This window comes from Neovison vison, chromosome 6 (genome assembly GCF_020171115.1).
Source record: "Neovison vison isolate M4711 chromosome 6, ASM_NN_V1, whole genome shotgun sequence".
In the NCBI taxonomy this organism is placed as follows: domain Eukaryota; kingdom Metazoa; phylum Chordata; class Mammalia; order Carnivora; family Mustelidae; genus Neogale; species Neogale vison.
Window position 1 is genome coordinate 2,827,507 of NC_058096.1, and position 21,721 is coordinate 2,849,227.

At 51.3% G+C, this 21,721-nt stretch overlaps 1 protein-coding gene across 8 annotated transcripts in view; it reads right to left on the reverse strand.

Moving 5' to 3' along the window:
* The window catches only part of PKNOX1 (PBX/knotted 1 homeobox 1), a 64,023-nt gene that overhangs the window by 19,996 nt on the left and 22,306 nt on the right, over window positions 1-21,721 (reverse strand). For 6 of the 8 annotated variants that reach the window (XM_044250865.1, XM_044250857.1, XM_044250863.1 and 3 more), the window contains exons 2-6: window positions 12,166-12,234; window positions 11,030-11,137; window positions 8,032-8,159; window positions 5,476-5,647; window positions 3,633-3,803 (exon numbers count right to left, since the gene is read on the reverse strand). In XM_044250865.1, coding sequence (XP_044106800.1) covers window positions 3,633-3,803; window positions 5,476-5,647; window positions 8,032-8,159; window positions 11,030-11,080 — 522 coding nt within the window. In that variant the 5' untranslated portion in view covers window positions 11,081-11,137; window positions 12,166-12,234. Of the gene's footprint in view, window positions 1-3,632; window positions 3,804-5,475; window positions 5,648-8,031; window positions 8,160-11,029; window positions 11,138-12,165; window positions 12,235-12,544; window positions 12,597-13,532; window positions 13,555-21,721 lie in introns of those variants that run through there. The other 2 variants (XM_044250864.1, XM_044250862.1) reach the window with 2 other exon arrangements.

Here is a 21,721-nt window from a genome sequence, read left to right on the forward strand (position 1 = left end):
TCAGCCTGTCATCATATGACTCATCACCGAAGAGGCGAGCCTCCTGGTGTTCCTGCTTGTGGAGGGCTTGGTCTGGGCCTGGCCTGCAGCAGGTTCCATGAAAACGACCGTGAACGCCGCACCCAGATCCCAGCCATCTGAAGTCGGGTACTCACGGGCCCATCTACCCGTTCACCGTGACGGCTGGGTTGGCGGCTGCAAGGGGAGGAAGCTGTGCACCTGGCGTCCGGGCACGGGGCCCGGCACCCGGCAGGCACCCGGCAGGCACCCGGGTACCTGGGCAGCTGAACAGCGCTGGTGGCGATGGTGCAGAGACCATTACTCTGCAGGCTGCCGTATCAACTTGGTTAGATAAAAGTGACTGCATCCCAATCAATAATCCAAGCTCCCACCATCCAGAACCGAAACACGGAGGAACAAAAGGAAACCAGAGCAAGCAGAAGGGAGGACGTGGAAAAGATCAAAACAAAATCAACGAAGCTGAAAACAGAAAACCAGAGAGCAATGAAAACAGAGCTGGTTCTCTGCACGATCAGTAGATTGATAACGTCTACAAGACTCGGGGAAAACAAAGGGAGATGACATATTATCAAGACCAGGAAGGACACAGAGGGCACCGCACACCCTACACACGGCAGCAGGCGAGACGGGCCGCAGCCAATTGCCTCGCGAGCCTCTGCCGTCTGAGAGGCGAGCTTGTGTGAAGCAGGCCATCTGAGCAGCCCTACAACCATGAAGGACACCGAATTCGTAACTTCAAAACTCATAGAAGAAATCTCCAGGTCCAGCTACTATCACTGAAGGATTCTATCCCACATGTAAAGTAGTAACACCAATTCTACGTAGTCACTTCCAGAAAACAGGAAAGGAGGGAATACTACTCTTCCGTTCACTTTATAAAGCTCTACTATCCTGGTACCAAACCTGGACAGAGACCGTAACAAAAACCACAGACCAGCATCCCTTGAAGCAGACACAAACGCCTGACAGCATACTCACCAACAGAACCCAGGAGGCTACATGAAAAGAATTTCGTGCCATGCCCAGGCGGAGTTTATTCCAGCTCAGTATGCAACAAATCAAGTACTTTCAAGTAGAAAGAGGAAAAATCACATAATCCTATCGATTCACACAGGGAACGCATTTGACAAAACGCAACGTAACAGAAACTCTTAGAAGAAAAAGGAATAGAGAGGAACTTCTTCAACCGGATGGACAGCATCCAGGAAAAATCTGCCATTAAAACTGTAATTAATAGTGAAAGGCAGAGTGTTTTTCCCCAAGACTGGGGAAAAGGCTGGATGTTCACTTTCACCAATGGTATTCAAGACCGCACCAGGGGTTCCTGCCAACGCAGTAAGGAAAGACAAGGAAATGGGCACACAGCTTGGGAAGAAAGAACTAGAACGGTTCCTGTCCACGGCTGGCATCACGGCACAGGTGAGACATCGTGAGGAAGCTGTGAACACGGCCTCCTAGAACTAAGAAAGGAGTTCCGCAAGGTTGCAGGATAAACATACAAAATCAACTATTTCTCAGTATTAGCAGGGACACTGAAGTTAAAAACATAACACCACCTGTAACTGCTTAAAAAAAAAGAAGAAAAGAAACACATAGGTGTGATTCTACAAACACAGGTGTGGGCCTTGCAGCACGGAACTACAGAACACCCCTGATAAACGACAGAGGAGGGGATGAACGGAGAGAGACGCCGGTCCGTGCGTGGGGGAGTGGACGGGGGAAAGACCTCGTTTCTCCCCAGAACGATAAGCAGGCTGAACGCGATTCCTACCTAAACCTCAGCAGCACTTTTTTGTTGATACAGACAAGATTATTCCAAAACTTCTATGGAAATGACCTAGAATAACTAAAGTCACTTTGGAAACGAAGACTACAGTGGGAGGAACCCGTCTACCGACATGTGAGGCTTGTTAGATAGCTCCGGCTTCCCGACTGGCTGCTGTCCACACACCGATCAGCGGACCCGGACAGAGAACAGAGACGGATGGACACAAACACCCGACCGGCTGCCCCCAGTGTCGGAAAAGCCCTTCGAGGGAGGGACCGGAGCAGACGGTGCTGGGGCACTAGGCGGCCACGGGCGGAACCAAGAACCTTGACCTAGACCCTCACACTTGATACCAAAGCTAACCCAAAAGGCTTACGGATTTAAATGTGAAACATAAAACTTGCAGGAAAAAAAAGAAACCAAAAAATGAAACAAAAGGGTGCCTGGGTGGCTCAGTGGGTTAAGCCTCTGCCTTCGGCTCAGGTCATGATCTCAGGGTCCTGGGATCGAGCCCCGCATCGGGCTCTCTGCTCAGCAGGGAGCCTGCTCCCTCCTCTTCCTCTCTCTCTCTGCCTGCCTCTCTGCCTACTTGTGATCTCTCTCTGTCAAATAAATAAATAAAACCTTAAAAAAAAAAAAAAAAAGAAACAAAAAATCCTAGAGAAAAGTCCTTGGGACCTGGGGCCGGGCAGAGTTCTTGGACTTAACCACCAAAAGCACAGCTCATCAAAGAAAAGTTGACAAATGGGACTTGATCAAACTTTAAAATGTTGGGGCGCCTGGGTGGCTCAGTGGGTTGAGCCGCTGCCTTCGGCTCGGGTCATGATCTCAGGGTCCTGGGATCGAGTCCCGCGTCGGGCTCTCTGCTCGGCGGGGAGCCTGCTTCCTCCTGTCTCTCTCTCTGCCTGCCTCTCTGCCTCTCTCTGTCAAATAAATAAATAAAATCTTTAAAAAAAAACAAAACAAAACAAACAAAAAAAAAACTTTAAAATGTTTACAATGCAAAAGACCCCGAGAAGAAGAGGAGAAGATAAGCTGCAGACTGGGGAGGAAAACCTTCACAAACCGTCTAGCTCATGAAAGACTAGTATCTAGAATGTGCTGAGAAGTCAACAGTTTAAGAAAATCCCATCAGAAGATGGGCCAAGATGTGAGCCGGAGGGACAGACAGCAGACAAGCTCAGGAAGGACGGCCGACACCATCAGGCGTCAGGAAGGTGCGAACCGTGAGCACGACACGACGTCACTACGCGCCACAGAACGGCTCACGGGTAAGGGCGCTCCGACGTGCCCCCCTTGAGGACATCACGCCCGTGAAGCGGGCCAGACACAGAGGACGCATGCGGTGGGATCGGCTCGCGTCGGGTACCTGGACCGACCAGGCTCACAGAGAGTAGAAAGGCGGGAGCTGGGGAGGGAAGAGTGGGGAGTGAGTGCTCCACAGGGACAGTGTTTCAGTCTGAGAAGATGGAAAGTTCCAGAGACGGCTGGTGACAACGACTGAGCAACAGTGTGAATACACTGAATGTCACCGAACAGTCAAGACGGTACATTCTGTGACACGTGTGTTTTACCACAATTTCCAGAAATAATAAAAACCTTATTTTAAAGAAAAAGGAAAGCGAGGACGGGTACTCCGTCCTCCAGACAGCCGGGATCCAGGGTCCGCTGAGCGGGTGGAGGCCTCAGTCCACGACCGTGTGAAGCCCAGAGGACTGTCCTGGCCCCGGGAAGGCCGCGACAGCCCAGGCCCTCTGGCGGGGCTGCTGGTCCCAGGAGGCGGCACCGTCGCCCCCGGGGACCTTACCGTCACCGCGAAGCAGAGCAGGACCCAAACAGATACCTGGGACTGGACGGGGGAGTACGGGCTCCCGGGCTCTCCGCTCAGCAGAGTTTCACTGTTCATTTTCGTCTTTAGACAAGCGATGTATCGACTGCAGAAGTCTTTGCATAGTTCATTAACCTTTTCCAGCTCAAGAAGATGGATACGCAAAACCTGGATTGCTTTTACCATCTAGAAGCAGAGGAAATGAAAGACCCTCAGACAAGAAAACGGCAGCATCCCGGGAAGTTGGAATTCTCAGCACGCAGCCTCTCTCGGCTCAGCCTGAGCACCGCAGAGCCACGGCCGTCTGCAGGGCCAGCGACAGAAGGGGAATTACGTCCAAACCACGTGGAACGACAAGTCACCCCAGCGCCGCGGGCCTCGGGCATCTCAGCTGCATCTGCTGTGCGGGGACACGGAGGGTCCCCCTGCCGCCCTCGGTGAGTCCCAGCGCCGGGAGATGGCCCAGCCTCAGCCCGGCCCCAGCACTGCCCCGTTCCACAAGAGCAAGGCCCTCACCCTCCCTGTCCTCCTGCGTCTCCCTCGGTCCCTCCGTCAGGGGGGACGGATCCACACCCACAGCACAGGTGGCTCTTTTTTTCAATGAAACTCGACTTACCGACTCTGCCTTTCACAGACGGCGCTCCCGGTGTGAAGCCTGAGAACTTTGGCCCTAGCACGACGTCAGCCATTTAAGATCTAAAAGTTCTACTGAGACTTTATTAAGTCACTAAGTTTTGGGGTAACCCGCCCCACAGCTGCAGACTCCGCTCTGTCCCAATAAGCACCACGTGCCTGTGACTCCACAGCCCAAAGCCCAGCCCCTCCCGCTGGTCGCACACCTCGTGTGCACTTGCCGAAGGAACCAGCCAAGCCCCGCTTGGCCCTCTGCGGGGACACCAGTCAGGAGAGCCTGGGTCCCCTCCTCCGGCTATCCCCGTGGCCACGCAGTGGTGCAGTGTGACATATTCAGAGGCCGAGCGAGCTTCTGATTCTCACCCCGAAAGGGCAGGCACCTGGAGGCCGCTCCAGGTCAGACGGCACCACGGGAAAATCCGTTAGGCACAGAGGTTGAATGCATGATGAGAAGTTAAAAACCCACACAGACCCGGGACATTTATTCAGGAAAAGATTTCCTAAAGACGCTCTTCTGCGGACGGGGGCCCTGACCCCGGTTTGGGGCTAGGGGTTAGCAGGCTCTAAAGGCAGCCTGGGGAAGGAGCGCGCCCCTGACTCAGGCTACTGGTGCTCCACTGCCCTGAGGGCCGCACAAGCGATGCTGACACTGGCCACGTCTGCCCGGCCTTCAGCAAGGGCCGTGGGGCACCCGACCAGGGAGGAGGGCACCCAGCCAAGGCGGCACAGCCGGGGAGAGCAGTGAGGAGCGACGGAGCCCGCTGTGCAGGCCGCCCTGCTCCGTGTGCGAGGGCCTCGAGTCTGCACACAGCCACCTGCCACCACTCACGGCCAGCCTCCAGACAGAGCACAGGGACGTGTGTCCGTGGTTGGGGAGGAGCCCAGAAGCGGACAGGGACACAGGCATGCTGCCTGAGAAGGTGCACACAAGCACACCGACCCCAAGGGACTTCACCGATACGGGGGTGGGGACCTCAGTCCCCAGCCCCCTGGTGGCACAGGCGCAGACAAGCTCCTCTGAGTCCCCGACAGAGGTCACTGGGAAAGGCTGGGAGACGTGGGGTCACACCCAGGTCACACATACGGGAAGTAGTTCATCAGCTCCCGGGTTCCCTCCTTCAGCACCACCACATTCTGAAGTCCTGATTACAAGTTTCAAGTTCACTGAACAGATTTTAAATTTGGAATAAATAAAGAATAAGAATGAAACATTTCTTTTACTTACTAAATTGTCAGTTTCCGGATCTTCACAAAAGAAGGGTTTCCCTTCCTTCTCCTGCTTCCGTACAAAATTTTCGATATCCACATCGAAGCTGGCAGAGGTCGTGCCTTCGGAGCCCTGCGTGGACTGTTCGCATTTTTCAAACAGCAAAGCTAATAACGGAAACAGCGGGTGCCTGGGGGAAAGAAACAGTAAAACGGGTGTCCCACACGTGCACACGAGTATCTGAGTACGCAGGTGCGCATTCGCTGTCGGGACACGGCTCTGGGGCTGCAGCTTATCCGCTGCCACGACGCGCCGAGGCAGTCTCCTCTGTTCACGGAGGGCGCGGCCGTCACCGGGCCACCCTACGGCACCTCCATCAGCCCGCAAAGAGACCCTGCAGCCATCAGCATTCACTGCCCGTCTTCCCCCCAACCCCAGCCCCCGGCCACCACAACCCATTTTCTGTCTCTCTAGGCTCGCCAGGGCTCTAGGCACCTAACGGAATTACGCAACACATGCCCTTCGGCATCTAGCTTCTGGCACTCAGCACGCTGTCTTCCAGGCTCACCAGCGCTGGCACATGGGTCACCACCTCGTTCCTTGTTGTGGCTGAATGATACGCCACGGTATGGACAGACCAGCTTTATCAGTTGAAAATTTACAGTTAGATCTATACTCTGTTTTGAGTAAACTTTTTTTTTAAAGATTTTATTTATTTATTTGAGCGCGAGAGAGCACAGGCAGGAGGAAGCAGGCCCCCCGCTGAGCAGGGAGATCGATGCAGGGCTCGATCCCAGAACCCTGGGATCAGGACCCCAACGATGGTAGAAGCTTCACCCGCTAAGCCCCCCAGGTCGCCCCTTGAGTAAACTTCTATACAAAACGTGAGAGCACATTTTGGCATGTGAATGTCTAATTCTCCCAACACCATTGGTGGGAAAGTCTGCCTCTACTCCACAGAACCGTCTACACCTTTGTCAGATCCCCTAAGTCACACTCTGGTATGTCTACTTCTGGACTCTCTATCAGTGATCTACTCCTATCCCTTCACCATTGTCACGGCATCTTCATTACTGTGACACCACAGGATGTCTCCAAATCCAACTTTATTCTTTTTCAACGCTGTTTCGGCTGGTCTAGTTATTTTGCCTTCCATATAAAACTCAAAATTAATGTGTCTACATGTAGAAAACTATCCTGCTAAGGCTTTAATTGGAATTATGCTAAATCTACAGGTCGATTTCAGGAGAAAAAACATCTTTACTATGTTGAGTTTTCCAATCCATGAACATGGTATGTGTCACATGTAGGTTTTCCTTGATTGCTGGCATCAGCACCTTATAGTTTTTCAGCATAAAGTTTCTGCGTTTTGTTAGATTTATACCTAAATGTTTCAGAGCTCTTGTAAACGATACTGTCTTTTTAAATTCTCAGCCTCCCATTGTATATTAATGATACAGAAATGGGATTGTTTTCTGTGCGTTGCCCCGGTAACGAGTGACCTTACTAAACTCCCTTACCCAGTTCTGCAAGTTTTTTTATAGAATCTTTGGGCTTTTCTACACAGACAATCGTGTGGTTTGTGCACAGAGCCAGCTTCCTGTCTTCCTTTCTAGTCTGGTACGCCTTTTCTTTTTTGTTAAATGAAATCTTATTTATTTATTTGACAGACAGATCACAAGTAGGCAGAGAGGCAGGCAGAGAGCTAGAGGAGGAAGCAGGCTCCCCGCTGAGCAGAGAGCCCGATGTGGGGCTCGATCCCAGGACCCTGGGATCATGACCTGAGCCGAAGGCAGAGGCTTTAACCCACTGAGCCCCCCAGGCGGCCCTGGTGTGCCTTTTCTTTCTTTTTCTTGCCCTATCGCACTGGCTAGGACTTATATTACAGTGCCAAACGGGGCTCTTTTTGCCCAGTCTCAGAGGAAAACAGTCTCCGGCCATCGAATACAACGAGAACTACAGATTTCCTGACATTGCTCTTCATTGTTACAAGAGAGACCCTCCATGACCACCTTGCTGACAGTTTTGAGTCATAATTAGCTGCTGATTTTTGTCAAATGCTTTTCTATGTCATTCGGTATGATCATGTTGGGGTCTCACCGGCTGATCTTCTGACAAATGATTCAGTTTGAGTTCTCGGGATAAACTCCATTTGGTGAGTGTATGTCATTCTTTTTATATGTCACTGGATTTAATATTTTATTAATGATTTTTATGTTTAAGTTCCTGAGACACACTGGTGTGTACTTTTTTTTTAATACTGTCTTTGTCTGGCTTTAGTATCAGAATGATGCGTTGGGAGCCGATCCCTCTTTGTTTACTGGACTCTCCTGAAAAAACACCTGGGCCTGAAGATTTCTTTTTGCAAGGCTGACTAAAATGTACATTTATATTCCAAAACGTTTTTTTAAGGTATCAGGAATGATATCTTAATTTGACAAACTTCTCCCCTCCGTGGTTATCACGTCAAACCTTATTACTCTGCCTAGCTGACAGCTCTAGCGTTCCACTTAACAAGGCTCTCGATCCCTGCTATGGCTGGTAAAACCCCCGTGCGTCGCATCTCGCCGCTACCTATAAATGGCCTGCTTGTCCGCGTCCATTGGCGTCTGGGACCCCACGGGTGGGGGGCTTACTCCTTCCACATCGGGTTCAGAGCAGTTGGGGTCTTGCTCCGTTTTTAACTCTGTTACTACTTGCATCTGTGAAAGGAGGAGGAGAATTCGGTTACTAAACACAAAATAAAGAGCTACTAAGTACTCGACTCTCAAATAGGAACAGAAAAGCAACAGGAGCGGAAGTTGCTGGACGGCTGGATGACCGGCAACAGTATCTAGAAACTAGGACCGACAAAACTCCTCTGAACTTCATACGTTTTGCAAATGGCTGAGAGAAAGTAAAATTTCCAAACCACCGTGAAAGCCGTGAGGACCGGTCTCCGTGAAATGCTTGTGGTTTTCAGAAACGTACCACTGCCCAGCACTGAAGGAAGGGGGCACATGAATAATGTCACCGCTGTCCCTTCCTGCCCTAGAGGCTCACACCGGGTAACACTACAGTAAGAGAAGCACACACGAGGAGTCCACACCCTTACCTTGTCACAAAAACAACTCGGACCCCATATTCTAAACTCTCCCCATCTACTCTTGAGTGCGAGCACACGTGAGCTCTCCCAAGTTTGAGAAAAGTCACTGGGCCCCGCAAGCGAAGACTGCCTGTGCTTCAGGAACTTGATTAAACGTGAGGGGAAGTGCTAGACATATCACCAGCTCGAGTCCTTTCAGCTGCCTATTTGGTTTGTAACTTAGGCGTAAGGTATTTAACCCATCAGCATAAGGAATTCAGTTCACAGAAAGAAATCCCAGATCGCTGCAGGAAGCTCGCAAGGATCTGGGAGCAGAGCAGATGGCCAGTCCCCCAGCTCCTTCGGGGCCGCCCCTCGCCGCCAGGACTCTGTCCCTCCAGGCAGCAGCTGGGGGGGGACCCTTGGGGAAGGGGCTTCTCCCCACGTGGCGGGAGAGCCTGCGCCCTGCCACGCCCCCACCCAGGGTCCCCTGACAGCTAGGGCTGGTCACAGGCCACAGGGACCCTGCTGCAGCTCTCCGATGGTCCAGAGGGCAGGGACCCCTCCGAGCTGCTGCCTTCAGATGGTGCAGTGGGCCCAGGAGGGCGTTTGTCTCTCTTAAAAAAATAAAACACTAAAGCAGCTAACTGAAGCCCAGCCAAACTCGACCTTTCTGGAGGGAAATCTGACAGTGTTATTGAAAAGCCTCAAAAGGAGGTGCCTGGTGGTTCAGTCATTAGGCCTCTGCCTTCAGCTTGGGTCATGATCTCAGGGTCCTGGGATCGAGCCCTGCATTGGGCTCTTTGCTCAACAGGAGGCCTGCTTCTCCCTCTCCCAATCCCCCTGCTTGTGTTCCCTCTCTCACTGTGTCTCTCTCTGTCAAATAAAAACAAAATCTTTTTTTAAAAAAAATTTTAAAGCCTCAAAAGATTTATTTTAGTTTTTGGTTTTTTTTTGTTTTTTTAAATGATGGTGTAAAAAAGAAACACCTAAATGTGCCACCTCGGAGGAATGGCCAAGGAAACCGGGCACATCAAAGTTGCAGGGTAGTAAACAGTCAACGTTCACCAAGAGTTTTCCACGGCAAGAGAAAAGAGAGGCTCCTTCCCTCCCTGTGCCTGGCACGCGCAGGACACGGCCACCACCAAGGGCACGGACCTGCCCCTGCTGGAGGAGACTCTTGGGACAGGCTCCAGGACAGGTTCAGCCAGCAGTGGATGGGTCAGGTGAGGGTTATGGGAAGGACAGGGGTAGGGGGCAGGTGGGGAGGGAGCAGGCTGCCGTGTGACCAGGGCAGGCCAGGGAGTCTTCCCAGGATGCGACGGAAGCAAAGACGCCGTGGCCGTGGCCACGCTGCTGCTTGAGGAAAGAGCCCAGGGAAGTGCCAGGCCAGGGTCACAGGGCAGACATGCCCAGAAGCAGACTGCAGAGTGAGGACAAGGGCAACGCAGGGTCCTCAAGGCCGGGCTCTGTGGGCGGGAGGAGAGGGGACAGCACTAGCTTTGCATTTTAGAAACAGAATCACTTGGAAATATCAAAGGACTTTGAGATGCAGAGAGCACCCCCACGCCTCAATTCCTGTAAGAAACTAAGACCCTTAAACGTTTGTAAAGAGCCAGCAATGACCACAACAGCAGCGAAAGGCCAACAAAGTCTGTGCGCCAGGAACCAAACCAGCAAGGCAGGGGACTGGCTGCCAAGGAAAGACGCAGCAGGAGGGGGAGCAGCCGCACTGCCCCCTCTGCCACCCCACCCCCCGCCGTGCCACACCCACCCCCAACCTCACCATGGTGCGCCCCGAAGGGGCCTCCGGGCTGCCTCCCACGCCTCCCGCCGCCTCCGGACTGCATGAAGCAAAGAGGAGCTCTTGGAGGGAACGCGCTCCAGGGCTCCGAATCAGAGGGGGACTGGCCCCCATTCTGAACACACGGAGCACCCCAAGACTCGGGGTCCCAAGAGAGGCCGCCCGGGCCTCAGCTGAGCTGCTCCCACTCCCCGCCTGCCCAGTTCCTTCAAGGCGCAGAACCCGAAACGTCCAGACCTTCACCGCAGCTGCAAGGCAAACCAAGTGCCCAGACGGCAGGGGGCGGGCACGAGGCTGTCCGGGTCGGCCGGGCAACGCCGCCGCCCGCGCACTGGGACGCCCCGCCGCGCTCACGCCTGCGGAGGGAAAGGCCGTGGCTCCCACGCAGGTCGGCAACCGGCCCCGCGGCTCTCACCCACCCAGCTTCCCTTTAAAAGCAACAACGCTCACTAGTGCGGACATGAAAACCGTAACTTCCCAATCGGCTCCGACGGAGCGGGTCACGAGCACTGGAAATGGGGCGTCCCTGGGAGAAACGGCCGAGCGAGTGTGCGGCTAGCCCCTCTAGCCCCGGCACATAACCCACGCATCACGCACTGGAAACCGGACCCGCAGCCTCCGGGAGACGGACTCGGCAGCGAAGTCGCGTCTCCGCAGCCGCTCCACGCCCCAACGCAGCGCGCAGGAAAAGCTCGGCCGCTCACCTGCTGCCCATCCTGATAGGTGTCTATGCTCAAGGTCTGTGTGGCCATCATGGTGAGTGAGTTTTACAATAAAACATCACATCATCTCCAGTCAGAGGCAAATGGTGCCTAGGGAAACAGAAGCAGAAAAGCATCAGTTAATGATTACAGAGCGTTTTCAGTCCCCCTTATTCCACAGGACCCATAGGCTTTATTAAAAAGCGTATGTTCATGTGGAGAGGAGAAAGCCACCCCAGGAGGTTATAAGCCACTCCCTCGGCCCGACCCCGCTCACTTAGCGGCCCCGAAGTCACACATGCTCCGGGCCCGGACTTGTTCTCAGTGTTTACCCCTCCGGATGCCTTCCCTCTAGTAACCGTCCACGGGTGCAGGACACCGTCCTGGGCCGGGGGCCGCAACAGTGCGGAGGCTCCGCTCTGCTCTCCTGGGGCGGCCGGGCAGCCGGGCCACACGGAAGGGTCGGCATCTCCACCCACTTGGCACTCACACCCTCCCTGGGTCAGGGTCTCCCGTGGGGCCAGCCTCCCCGGAGGGGCCCGAGTAACAGGGCCACGACGGCAGAGTGGCCAGAGGCGGGGCCAACCAAGCCATCACGAGAGTCAGTGCCGCCCACCCGCCCCAGGAGCCAACCGTGACCTAGTGAAAGGCCCAGGGGCAAACGAGGCTCCCCCACCTCCTGCAGCAAATGCTCCGACTCAAGTCCCACCCGGCGCCCGGGGGAGCACAGGCAGCGGCGCAGATAGGCACCAACCGGTCAGCACGCACACAGGGTGTCGGGCAGCTGCAGGCACAAGCCGGTCACCTTGCACATGGGTAAGTGTCAGGAGGGATGAGATGAGGACAAGCAGGGACAGAGAAGACGGGGGGGGGGGTGGGAGACCCTGGGCACAGGAGGGCCAGCAGGAGCCACAGGGAGGTGTGGGGGGCAGGCGACTGGGCAGAATGGTGAAGGGGACAGCGAAGGGAAGGGAGCATCAGGCATGGGACCGGCTCCCACAGACTCTCACAGGCCCCGGCCCTGCTGTCTTGGGGGCACAGGGAACCATGGGAGGGTCAAGCAGCAGGAGGACGCGGCAGGGGCCCAAGGCAGACAGGTGCGCAGCCGCGGACAGGCAGCGTGCTGGGCGTGTTCCTACCTGAACAACGGGCAGAGCCGAGCCGCACGTCCCGGAACGGAGCTGACGGAGGGGAGCAGCTTCTGTGGCCTGCGAGGAGAGAGCAAGAGGCAGGGCATTTTAGGTTTGATGCTTCTCAGACAAATTCTGAACAAATGCGACTGTGTCCGAAATGCAAACTCGGTGCCCATCGGGGCACGGCTGGTGCAAGGAGGGACCGAACAGTGTCCCTCGGGAGAAGCCGAACCCCAGCCCCTAGTCCTTGCCAGTGGGACCTGCTCTAGAACAAGGGCCTTTACGCAGGTCATTATGCGGAGGATCTTAAGATGAGACTATCCTGGATTTCGGGGAGGCCCTAAGTCCAGTGACTGGTGTCCTTTAAGGATGGGGAGACAAAGACCTGAGACAGAGAGAGGGGACGCCATGTGCAGACAGACGCCAAGACCGGGCTGATGCTGCCACAAGCCAAGAACGCCCGGAGCGCCAGGAGTGGAGAGAGGAGGACCTCGAGCCTCCGACGCCAGGCTGACCTCAAGGGCCAGAAAGCACGTTTCCGTTGTTTTCATCCGTCCGGTGTGCGGGACTTCGTTCCGGCAGCCCCAGGACACCGCGTCAGCACGTAGGGCCTCCAGCTCGGGTGAGGCCAGCCCGGGGAGAGGGGGTGGGCCACGTAGGTCCGGAGGTTGGGACATCTGGGACGCCCGGTACGGAATGGGGAGCCGCCGCCGGCAGGACAGACACAGAGCCAGGTGGCACGGCTGACGCCAGAGAAGACAGACGGAGGAGGGGGTGTTAGCCACGTCACCACAGCTGACTGTGGCCATGGGGACGTGCTGGGGTGTGTCCACGTGCTGCGGAGAGGAGGGCCTGACCGGAGTGGGAAGGACAGAACAGCAAGACGTGGCCAGCCCCAGGGAAGGAAGTGAACTCGCGTGCAGTCATGACTCGAGCTGCCCTCTCTGCCCCTGGCAGCCTCTGTCCTGAGACAGAGGCAAACCCATCACTGGGCACCTCCCAGTGGTCTTTGCCTTGACCCAAAGCTGGCCTTCCCCCCCGCCCCAGGGCAGTGACTCCAACCAGCACTGCCCCCTCCCACAACCCTGATCGCAGCAGGGGCTCACGGGAACACCTGGTCTCCCTCCTCCTCTCCACTGTCCACCGTTTAGAAACGCAAATCTGGTGAAAGCCCCACGCAGCAGCACCCAGGCCAGCCCTGCCCCCCCCGGGAGCGTGCCAGCAGTCAGAGCGCGCCACGCTATTCCTCCCCGGCCTGGGACTTCGGCTGGAACACTCCGGCCTTCTCCGGGCCTGGCCAGCGGGCAAATACCCTCATCACCCACGCGGCCACCCCAGAGTCTGCCCAGCGCTCGCCCACACCTGGCGCGCACCTGTCTCCCGGGGCCTCACAGACCGTGCTCGGTGCCACGGGCCTCATGGTTTCTCTGCACACTGCACGTTCCTTCAGGGCCAAGGCCCCTGTCCTGCCGTGGCCCCGACGACCGGTACCGTGTCCGATCATGACGTACAGAGCCCACCGCGGACAGACGACAGCGTGGTCTGGACGCCTGCCTCACCCAGCTCCGTCCAGCCCGGCGCCCGCACCAACGGGCCGCGCTCAGCCTTCTCCGGTCTTAGCCACGGTCCCTTTGGTGGCCGCGGGCACACAAACTCCCAAGGCCGGGCTGGGTCTCAGTCAACCCCGGCCTGCAGAGAGCAGGGCAGCCCCCCGCCCCCAGCACCAGCGACGCTGCCCTGTGAGCACACAAGCCCCCGCGCGCACCAGCCGTCGGTCACCGGCAAGGCCGCCTCTCTGGGCGAACCCTGCAGCGGCCGGCGGGGACAGCTGCCCGCGCTCACGGCTTCACTTTCTCGGCCGTGGAGACCTCGGGCCGGTGCACCTGTGCTGGGGCTGCTTCTGCACGTTCTAGTTCAGCCCACACGAACGCAGGGGGCTGCTAGCGCCGCCGTCCAGGGCAGACGGGCCAGGCCCGGACACTCGGCCAGCAAGGCCCCGGGCGGCCAGGGCCTCACTATGTCAGCGCTGCACAATGGAAACGGAGGTTTCCTGCCATCCGCCGTCTGAAAGTCCAACGCTGCTCAAAGTGGAAAAGAAAGTATTTTAGAAAACTCGCATTTAAAGAATAGACAAACCAAGGAAGGAAGACGCATGCCCTCTGGGCCCGCGCTGGCCCAGAAACACCCGTGTCAGAAGAAGTCTGCGTCTACTCTGCTGTCGGTGTCCAGAGCTTACGCTGGCTTTCAGTTACGCCAAGTCCAAACAGCGGCAACGGCAGAGAACGAGCAGGGCACTGTGTGGGCTCCAGGTGCGGGGTCCTCCCCCAGGCACAACCCACCTGCATGCAGCCGGCCACGCGGCCCTCGCTGCGTTGCCCACAGGGACATGGGCAGGGGAATGGCGCTGATCCAGAGGCCCCGAGTCTCCTGCTCCAACCCGCTCTTCTAGAATAGACATCGACGCTCAACCACAAAGCAAAGCCCGTGGGAGATGAGGCGGCACCGCAACCACGGAGTCACTCCCCACACGTGTCAACAGTGCCCTGCATTCGACTCTGAAAGCCTTTTTCATCACCGTAAAAGGAAGAGGCTCCCCATGATTTAGGCACGAAGTCACAAGTGCACCTGATGGACGAGACCCCTTGGCAAGGACACATACCAAGAGCTTCCTGCAACAATACAGTGACTCAGAGTTAAAGAACATACTGCAGAAAAGGGCGGGAGGTCTGGGTGGCTCAGTCAGTTAGGCGTCTGCCTTCGGCTCGGGTCATGATCCCAGGGTCCTGGGATCGAGCCCTGCATCAGGCCTGCTGCTCAGCAGGGAATCTGCTTCGCCCTCTTCCTCTTCCTGTTGCTTCCCTGGCTTGTCCTCACTCTGTGTCAAATGAATAAAATCTTTTAAAAAAAGGGGTGCCTGGGTGGCTCAGTGGGTTAAAGCCTCTGCCTTTGGCTCAGGTCATGATCCCAGGATCCTGGGATTGAGCCCCGCATCGGGCTCTCTGCTCAGCGGGGAGTCTGCTTCCTCCTCTCTCTCTGCCTGCTTCTCTGCCTACTTGTGATCTCTGTCTGTCAAATAAATAAATAAAATCTTTACCAAAAAAAAAAAAAAATCTTTTAAAAAAAATGTCCATACTATCCAAAGCAATCTACACCCTGAGGGAAATCTCTATCAAATACCACCAGCATTTTTCAGAGAACTAGAACAAACAAGCATAAAATTTGTATGGAAGCACAAAACACCCCAAATGGCCAAAGTAATCTTGAAAAAGAAAAGCAAAGCTGGCGACATCACAATTCCAGACTTCGAGCTCTATGACAAAGCTGTAGTCATCAGGACAGTATGGTACTGGCACGAAATAGACACACACAGCTCAACAGAACAGAAGAGAAAGCCCAGAAATGGACTCACAACTTGATGGTCAATTAATCTTCAACCAACCAGGAGAAAACACCCCATGGAAATAAGACCGTCTCTTCAACAAATGGCATTGGGAAAACTGGTCAGCTACATGCAAAAGAATGAAACTGGACCACTTTCCTACACCACACACAAAAATAAATTCAAAACGAATTAAAGACCTAAATGTGAGACCTGAAACCGTAAAAACCATAGAAGAGAGCACAGGCAGTAATTTCTGTGACACCAAGCATAACATGTTTTTAGATTTTTAGATCTATCTCTTGAGGCAAGGGAAACAAAAGCAAAAACAAACTATTGGGATCTCATTTTAAAAAAAAAAGAAGAAGAAGAAGAAGATGGGGCGCCTGGGGGACTCAGTGGGTTAAATCCTCTGCCTTCAGCTCAGGTCGTGATCCCAGGGTCCTGGGATCGAGCCCCGTATTGGGCTCTGTGTTTGGCAGGGAGCCTGCTCCTCCTCTCTCTCTGCCTGCCTCTCTGCCTACTTGTGATCTCCGTCTGTCAAATAAATAAATAAAATCTTTTTGTAAAATAAATAAATAAAATAAATTTAAAAAGAAGGAAAAAAATCTTCACAGCAAAAGAAACAATCAGTAAAACCTCAAGGCAACCTATGGAATGGGAGAAGATATTTGCAAATGCCATATCTGAAAAAGGGTTATTATCTAAAATAGTTAAAGAATTTATAAAACTCAACACCCAAAACCAAACAATCCAATTAAAAAATGGAAAGACATGAACAGGCTTTTCTCCAAAGAAGACATCCAGAGGGTCAACAGACCCACTCATCATCGGGGAAATGCACCTCAAAACCTCAATGAGACACCATCTCACACCTGTCAGAACAGCTAAGATTACACAAGAAACAACAGGTGCTGGTGAGGATGCGGAGAAAGGGGAGCCTCGTGCACCGTTCGTGGGAATGTAAGCTGGGGCAGCCGCTCTGGAAAACAGCACAGAGGGTCCTCAGAGAGTTAAAAATAGAGCTACCCTATGACCCAGCAATCGCACTGCTGGGTATTTACCCTGAAAATACAAAAACACTAATTCAAGAGGAGTTAAGATGGAGGAGGAGTAGGGGACCCTAATTTTGTCTGGTCCCTGGAATTTGGCGAGACAGTTACGAGACCGTTCTGAACACCTGCAGAATCAACGAGAGCTCTGAGAACCGCTGCAACTCTACCAATAGAAAGGCGGCCACTTGCTGCACGCACGGTAGGAGGCGCAGAGACGAGAATCCGAGGCGGTACAGCGGAAGATAAACACAGGCGGAGGGAGCCTCTGGAAGCAGCTACTGGAGAGTGCTACACGCAGTGAACACAAAATCAGAACTTTTAGACACCTGAATAAATAAATTATAAAATAAATATAATTATAAATATAAAAATTATAAAAATATAATATAAAATAAAAATATAATATAAAAAATATATAAATTATAAAATAAATAAATAAATAAAATAAATTTAAAAAGAAGGAAAAAAATCTTCACAGCAAAAGAAACAATCAGTTTCTGAAAGGCACGCATGGGGCCAAGTGGGCCGGAATCCCAGGTGGGACAGCGTGGTCTCAGGGTCCCCAGGGTCACAAGAAGAATGGGGGTGCCCAAGGGTGGCAGGGTTCCCAGGCATTGGAGCGGGAAGTTGACTGCAATCAGCGATCCCAGGCACGAGCTTTCTGCTCAGTCTCGCCACAAACCGAGAACGGCTGTGGGGTCAGCTCGCTGCCCTCCGAGCAGGTTCCTAGCAAGCAGCAGATCTGGGCTGAGACACCCCCTCCCTGCCCTCGGAGGAGCAGCACGGGGGCACGCCACAGGAGTCCGCAAAGTCTGGACACTCCAGACAGGGTCACACGCCTGAGATAAAACAACTTTGGGCCACAGGCTCGGTAAGCACTGGGAGTAAAGAACGGACTGCTTTCCCGCAGGGGCTCACGAAGAGTGGGGGGAGCGAACCTCTGCTCCAGGGCAGGAGGTTGGGGCGCTGCCATTTTCATCCCCCACGTGGTCCTGGAGCCACTTACACCGAGCCAGGCCCTCTGCAAGTGGGGTGCATCTCTGCCAGGCCAAAGTCACCTGAGAATCAGCCCAACAGGCACCTCTCCCGGAAAACCAGCAGAACTTCAGGCAGACAGCATGTTTACCGATCGTACAGAACTGCAAGACTCCGGCGCTTGGGGGAAACAGTATATGGCATTTGTGGCTTTTTTCTTGTGATTCTTTAGTCTTTCAGTTTTATACTTCATTTCCGTTTTAGCTATTTTCTTATATTGTCAAATTTTTAAGTCTTTTTCATTTTCATTTACACTTCATATATATTCTTCATTTCTGGCTTCCTTTCATTATATTCAATTTTACATATGTGTGTGTGTGTGTGTGTGTGTGTGTTTCTTTCCTATTTGGGGATCTAGTTTATTGTTCTGTTCAACTTCTTGTTTGATTCTTCTTCTTTTTTTTTTTTTTGGTTTCTGTTCTCTTCTGATTTGTTTAGTGTGCATTTTTCTAGTGTTGTAGTTGCTATTTCTGCATTTTCTCTTTCTTTCATTTACTCTTTTCTGGATACAATGACAAGACAGAAGAACTCACTCCAAAAGAGAGAAAAAGAGGCAGTACTCACTGCCAAAGATTTAGTCAATATGGATATCAGTAGACTGTCAGAGCTAGAATTCAGAATAACGATTATAAAGATACTAGCTGTGCTTGAAAAAACCATAGAAGACACTAGAGAATCCCTTATTGGAGAATTAAAAGAACTAAAATCTAATCAGGTCAAAATAAAAAAGGCTGTTAATGAGGTGTGATAAAAAATAAAAAAAAATTTGTCCCAGGCTCTGCTGGGACAAATGAGGCAAAAGAGAGTCAGTGATTTAAAAGACAAAATGATGGAGAGTAAGGAAGCTGAGAAAAAGAGAGAGAAGCAACTACTGGATCACGAGGGAAGGATTTGAAAGATTAGCAATTCCAAGTGAAAAAAGATTGGAATAATTGGGGTCCCAGAGGAAGAGGGAGTGAGTGGGAAAAAAGGATTATTTGAACAAATTATAGCTGAAAATGTCCCTAATCTGGGGAAGGAAACAGGCATTCAAGTCCACGAGGCACAGAGAACCCCCCTCAAAAATCAATAAAAATAGGGCAACATCTCCACATATAATAGTGAAGCTCGCAAATTTCAGAGATAAAGAGAAAATCCTGAAAGCAGCTCAGGACAAGAGGCTCTTAACCTACATCGCTAGAAACATAAGGTTGGCAGCAGACCGGTCCACGAGACCTGGCAGACACAAAGGACTGGCATGATATACTCAGGATGCTAAATAAGAAAAATATGCAGCCAAGAATTCTTTGTCCAGCTAGGATGACATTCAGAATAGGATAGATAGAGAGCTTCTAACACAAACAGAAACTAAAAGAATTTGTGATCACTAAACCAGATCCGCGGGAAATATTAAAGGGGATCCTTTGAGCAAAGAGAGAGCCCAAAAGTAACAAAGACCAGAAAGGAACAGAGACAATATACAGAAACAGTGACTTTGCAGGTAACACAATGACATTAAATTCATATCTTTCAATAATTACCCTGAATGTAAATGGGCTAAATGCTCCAATCAAAGGACACAATGTATCAGTTTGGATTAAAAAAAACAAGACCCATCAATACATTATCTGCAAAGATGCCTCCAGATTGAAAGTGAAGGGGTGGAAAACCATTTATCATGCTAATGGACATCAAAAGAAAGCTGGGGTACCGATCCTCATATCAGAAAAACCAGATTTTAAATCAAGTCTGTAATAAGAGATGAGGAAGGACACTACATCATAATAAAAGGGTCTATCCAACAAGAAGATCTAACAATTGTAAATATTTATGCCCCGAATATGGGAGCAGCCAATTATATAAACCAATTAATAACAAAATTAAAGAAACACATTGGTAATAATACAATAATAAGTGGACTTCAGCAAGCCCCTCATGGCAATGGACAGATCATCTAAGCAGGTCAACAAGGAAACAAGGGCTTTGAATGACACACTGGACCAGATGGACTTCACAGATATACTTAGAGCATTCCATCCTAAAGCAACAGAATACATTCTTCTCAAATGCACATGAAACATTCTCTAGAATAGATCACCTACTGGGTCACAAATCAGGTCTCAACTGGTACCAAAAGACTGGGATTATTCCTTGCATATTTTCAGACCAGAACAGTTTAAAACTTGAACTCAATCACAAGCGGTAATTTGGAAGGAATTTGGAAGGAACACAAATACATGCCAGTTAAAGAGCGTCCGATTAAAGAATGAACAGGCCAACCAGGAAATTAAAAAAGAATTTTTTAAAAATTCATGGAAACAAGTGAAAATGAAAACAGAACTGTTCAAAATCTTTGGGATGCAGCAAAGGCCATCCTAAGAGGGAAATAAATAGCAAGACAAGCCTTTCTCAATAAACAAGAAAAGTCTTAAGTACACGACCTAACCTTACACCTGAAGGAGCTCGAGAACGAGCAGCAAATAAAGCCTAAATCCAATGGGAGAAGAGAAATAATAAAGATTAGAGCAGAAATCAATGAAATAGAAACCAAAAGAACAGAACAGATCAACTAGGAGCTGGTTCTTTGAAAGAATTAATAAGATGATAAACCCCTGGCCAGACTTATCAAAAAGAAGAGAGAAAGGGCCCAGATAAATAAAATCATGCATGAAAGAGGAGCGATCAGAGCCAACACCAAAGAAATACAAACAACTGTAAGAACATATTATGAGCAACTATACACCAGGAAATTTGACAATCTGGAAGAAATGGATGCATTCCTAGAAACATATAAACTACCACAACTGTCATTCAGAATAGGAGAGGAAGAAAGAGAAAACCCAAACAGACCCATATTCCTCAAGAAATTGAAGCACTCATCAAAAATCTCCCAATAAACACGACTCCAGGGCTGGGCAGCTTCCCAGGGGAATTCTACAAAACATTTAAGAAGTATTAAAACCTGTTCTTCTGAAGGTGTTTCAAAAAAAAAACAGAAATGGAAAGAAATCTTCCAAACTCATACTATGAGGCCAGCATTATCTTGATCCCAAGACCAGACAAAGACCCCAGCAAAAAGAATTACAGACCAATATCCCTGATGAACACAGATGCAAAAATTCTCACCAAGATGCTAGCCAATAGGATCCAATAGTACATCAAAAGGATGATTCACCAGGACCAAGTGGGATTTATTCCTGGGCTGCAAAAGTGGTTCGACATCCGAATCAGCAAAGAAGTCAAACTCTCACTCTTTGCAGATGACATAATACGCTATGTGGAAAACCCAAAAGACACCACCACAAAACTGCCAGAATTCAGAGGAACTCAGCAAAGTAGCAGGATACAGAATCATCCTGTTGCATCCAGCTGCATTTGTATAAGCTAACGAGGAGAAGAAATTGAAATTAAGGAGTCAATCCCATCTATAAATGCACCCAAACCCATATGATACCTAGGAATAAACCTAACCAAAAAAGATCTGTACTCTGAAAACTAAAAAACACTTCTGAAAGAAGCTGAGAAGACACAAGGAGATGGAAAAGCATTCCATGCTCATGGATTGGAAGGTAAATATTGTTAAAATGGCTCTGTTACCCTAGAGCAATCTACACATTCAGTGTAATCCCTATCAAAGTACCATCAGCATTTCTTCACAGAGCTGGGACCAAATAATCTTAAAATTTATATGGAACCAAAAAGACCCTGAATAGCCTCAGGAATGTTGAATGTTGAAAAAGAAAAGCCAAGCATCACAATGCTGGACTTCAAGCTCTATGACAAAGCTGTCATCACCAAGACAGCATGGTGCTGGCACAAAAACAGACACATAGATCAGTGGAACAGAGTGGAGAGCCCAGAAATGGACCCTCAACTCTATGGTCAACTAATTTTTGATGAAGCAGGAAAGAATATCCAAAGGCAAAAAGACAGTCTCTTCAACAAACGGTGTTGGGAAAATTGGATACCCACATGCAGAAGAATGAAACTGGAACACTTCCTTACACCACACACAAAAATAAACTCAAAATGGATAAAAGACTTAAATGTAGGGGCGCCTGGGTGGTTCGGTGGGTTAAGTCTCTGCCTTCGGCTCAGGTCATGATCCCAGGGT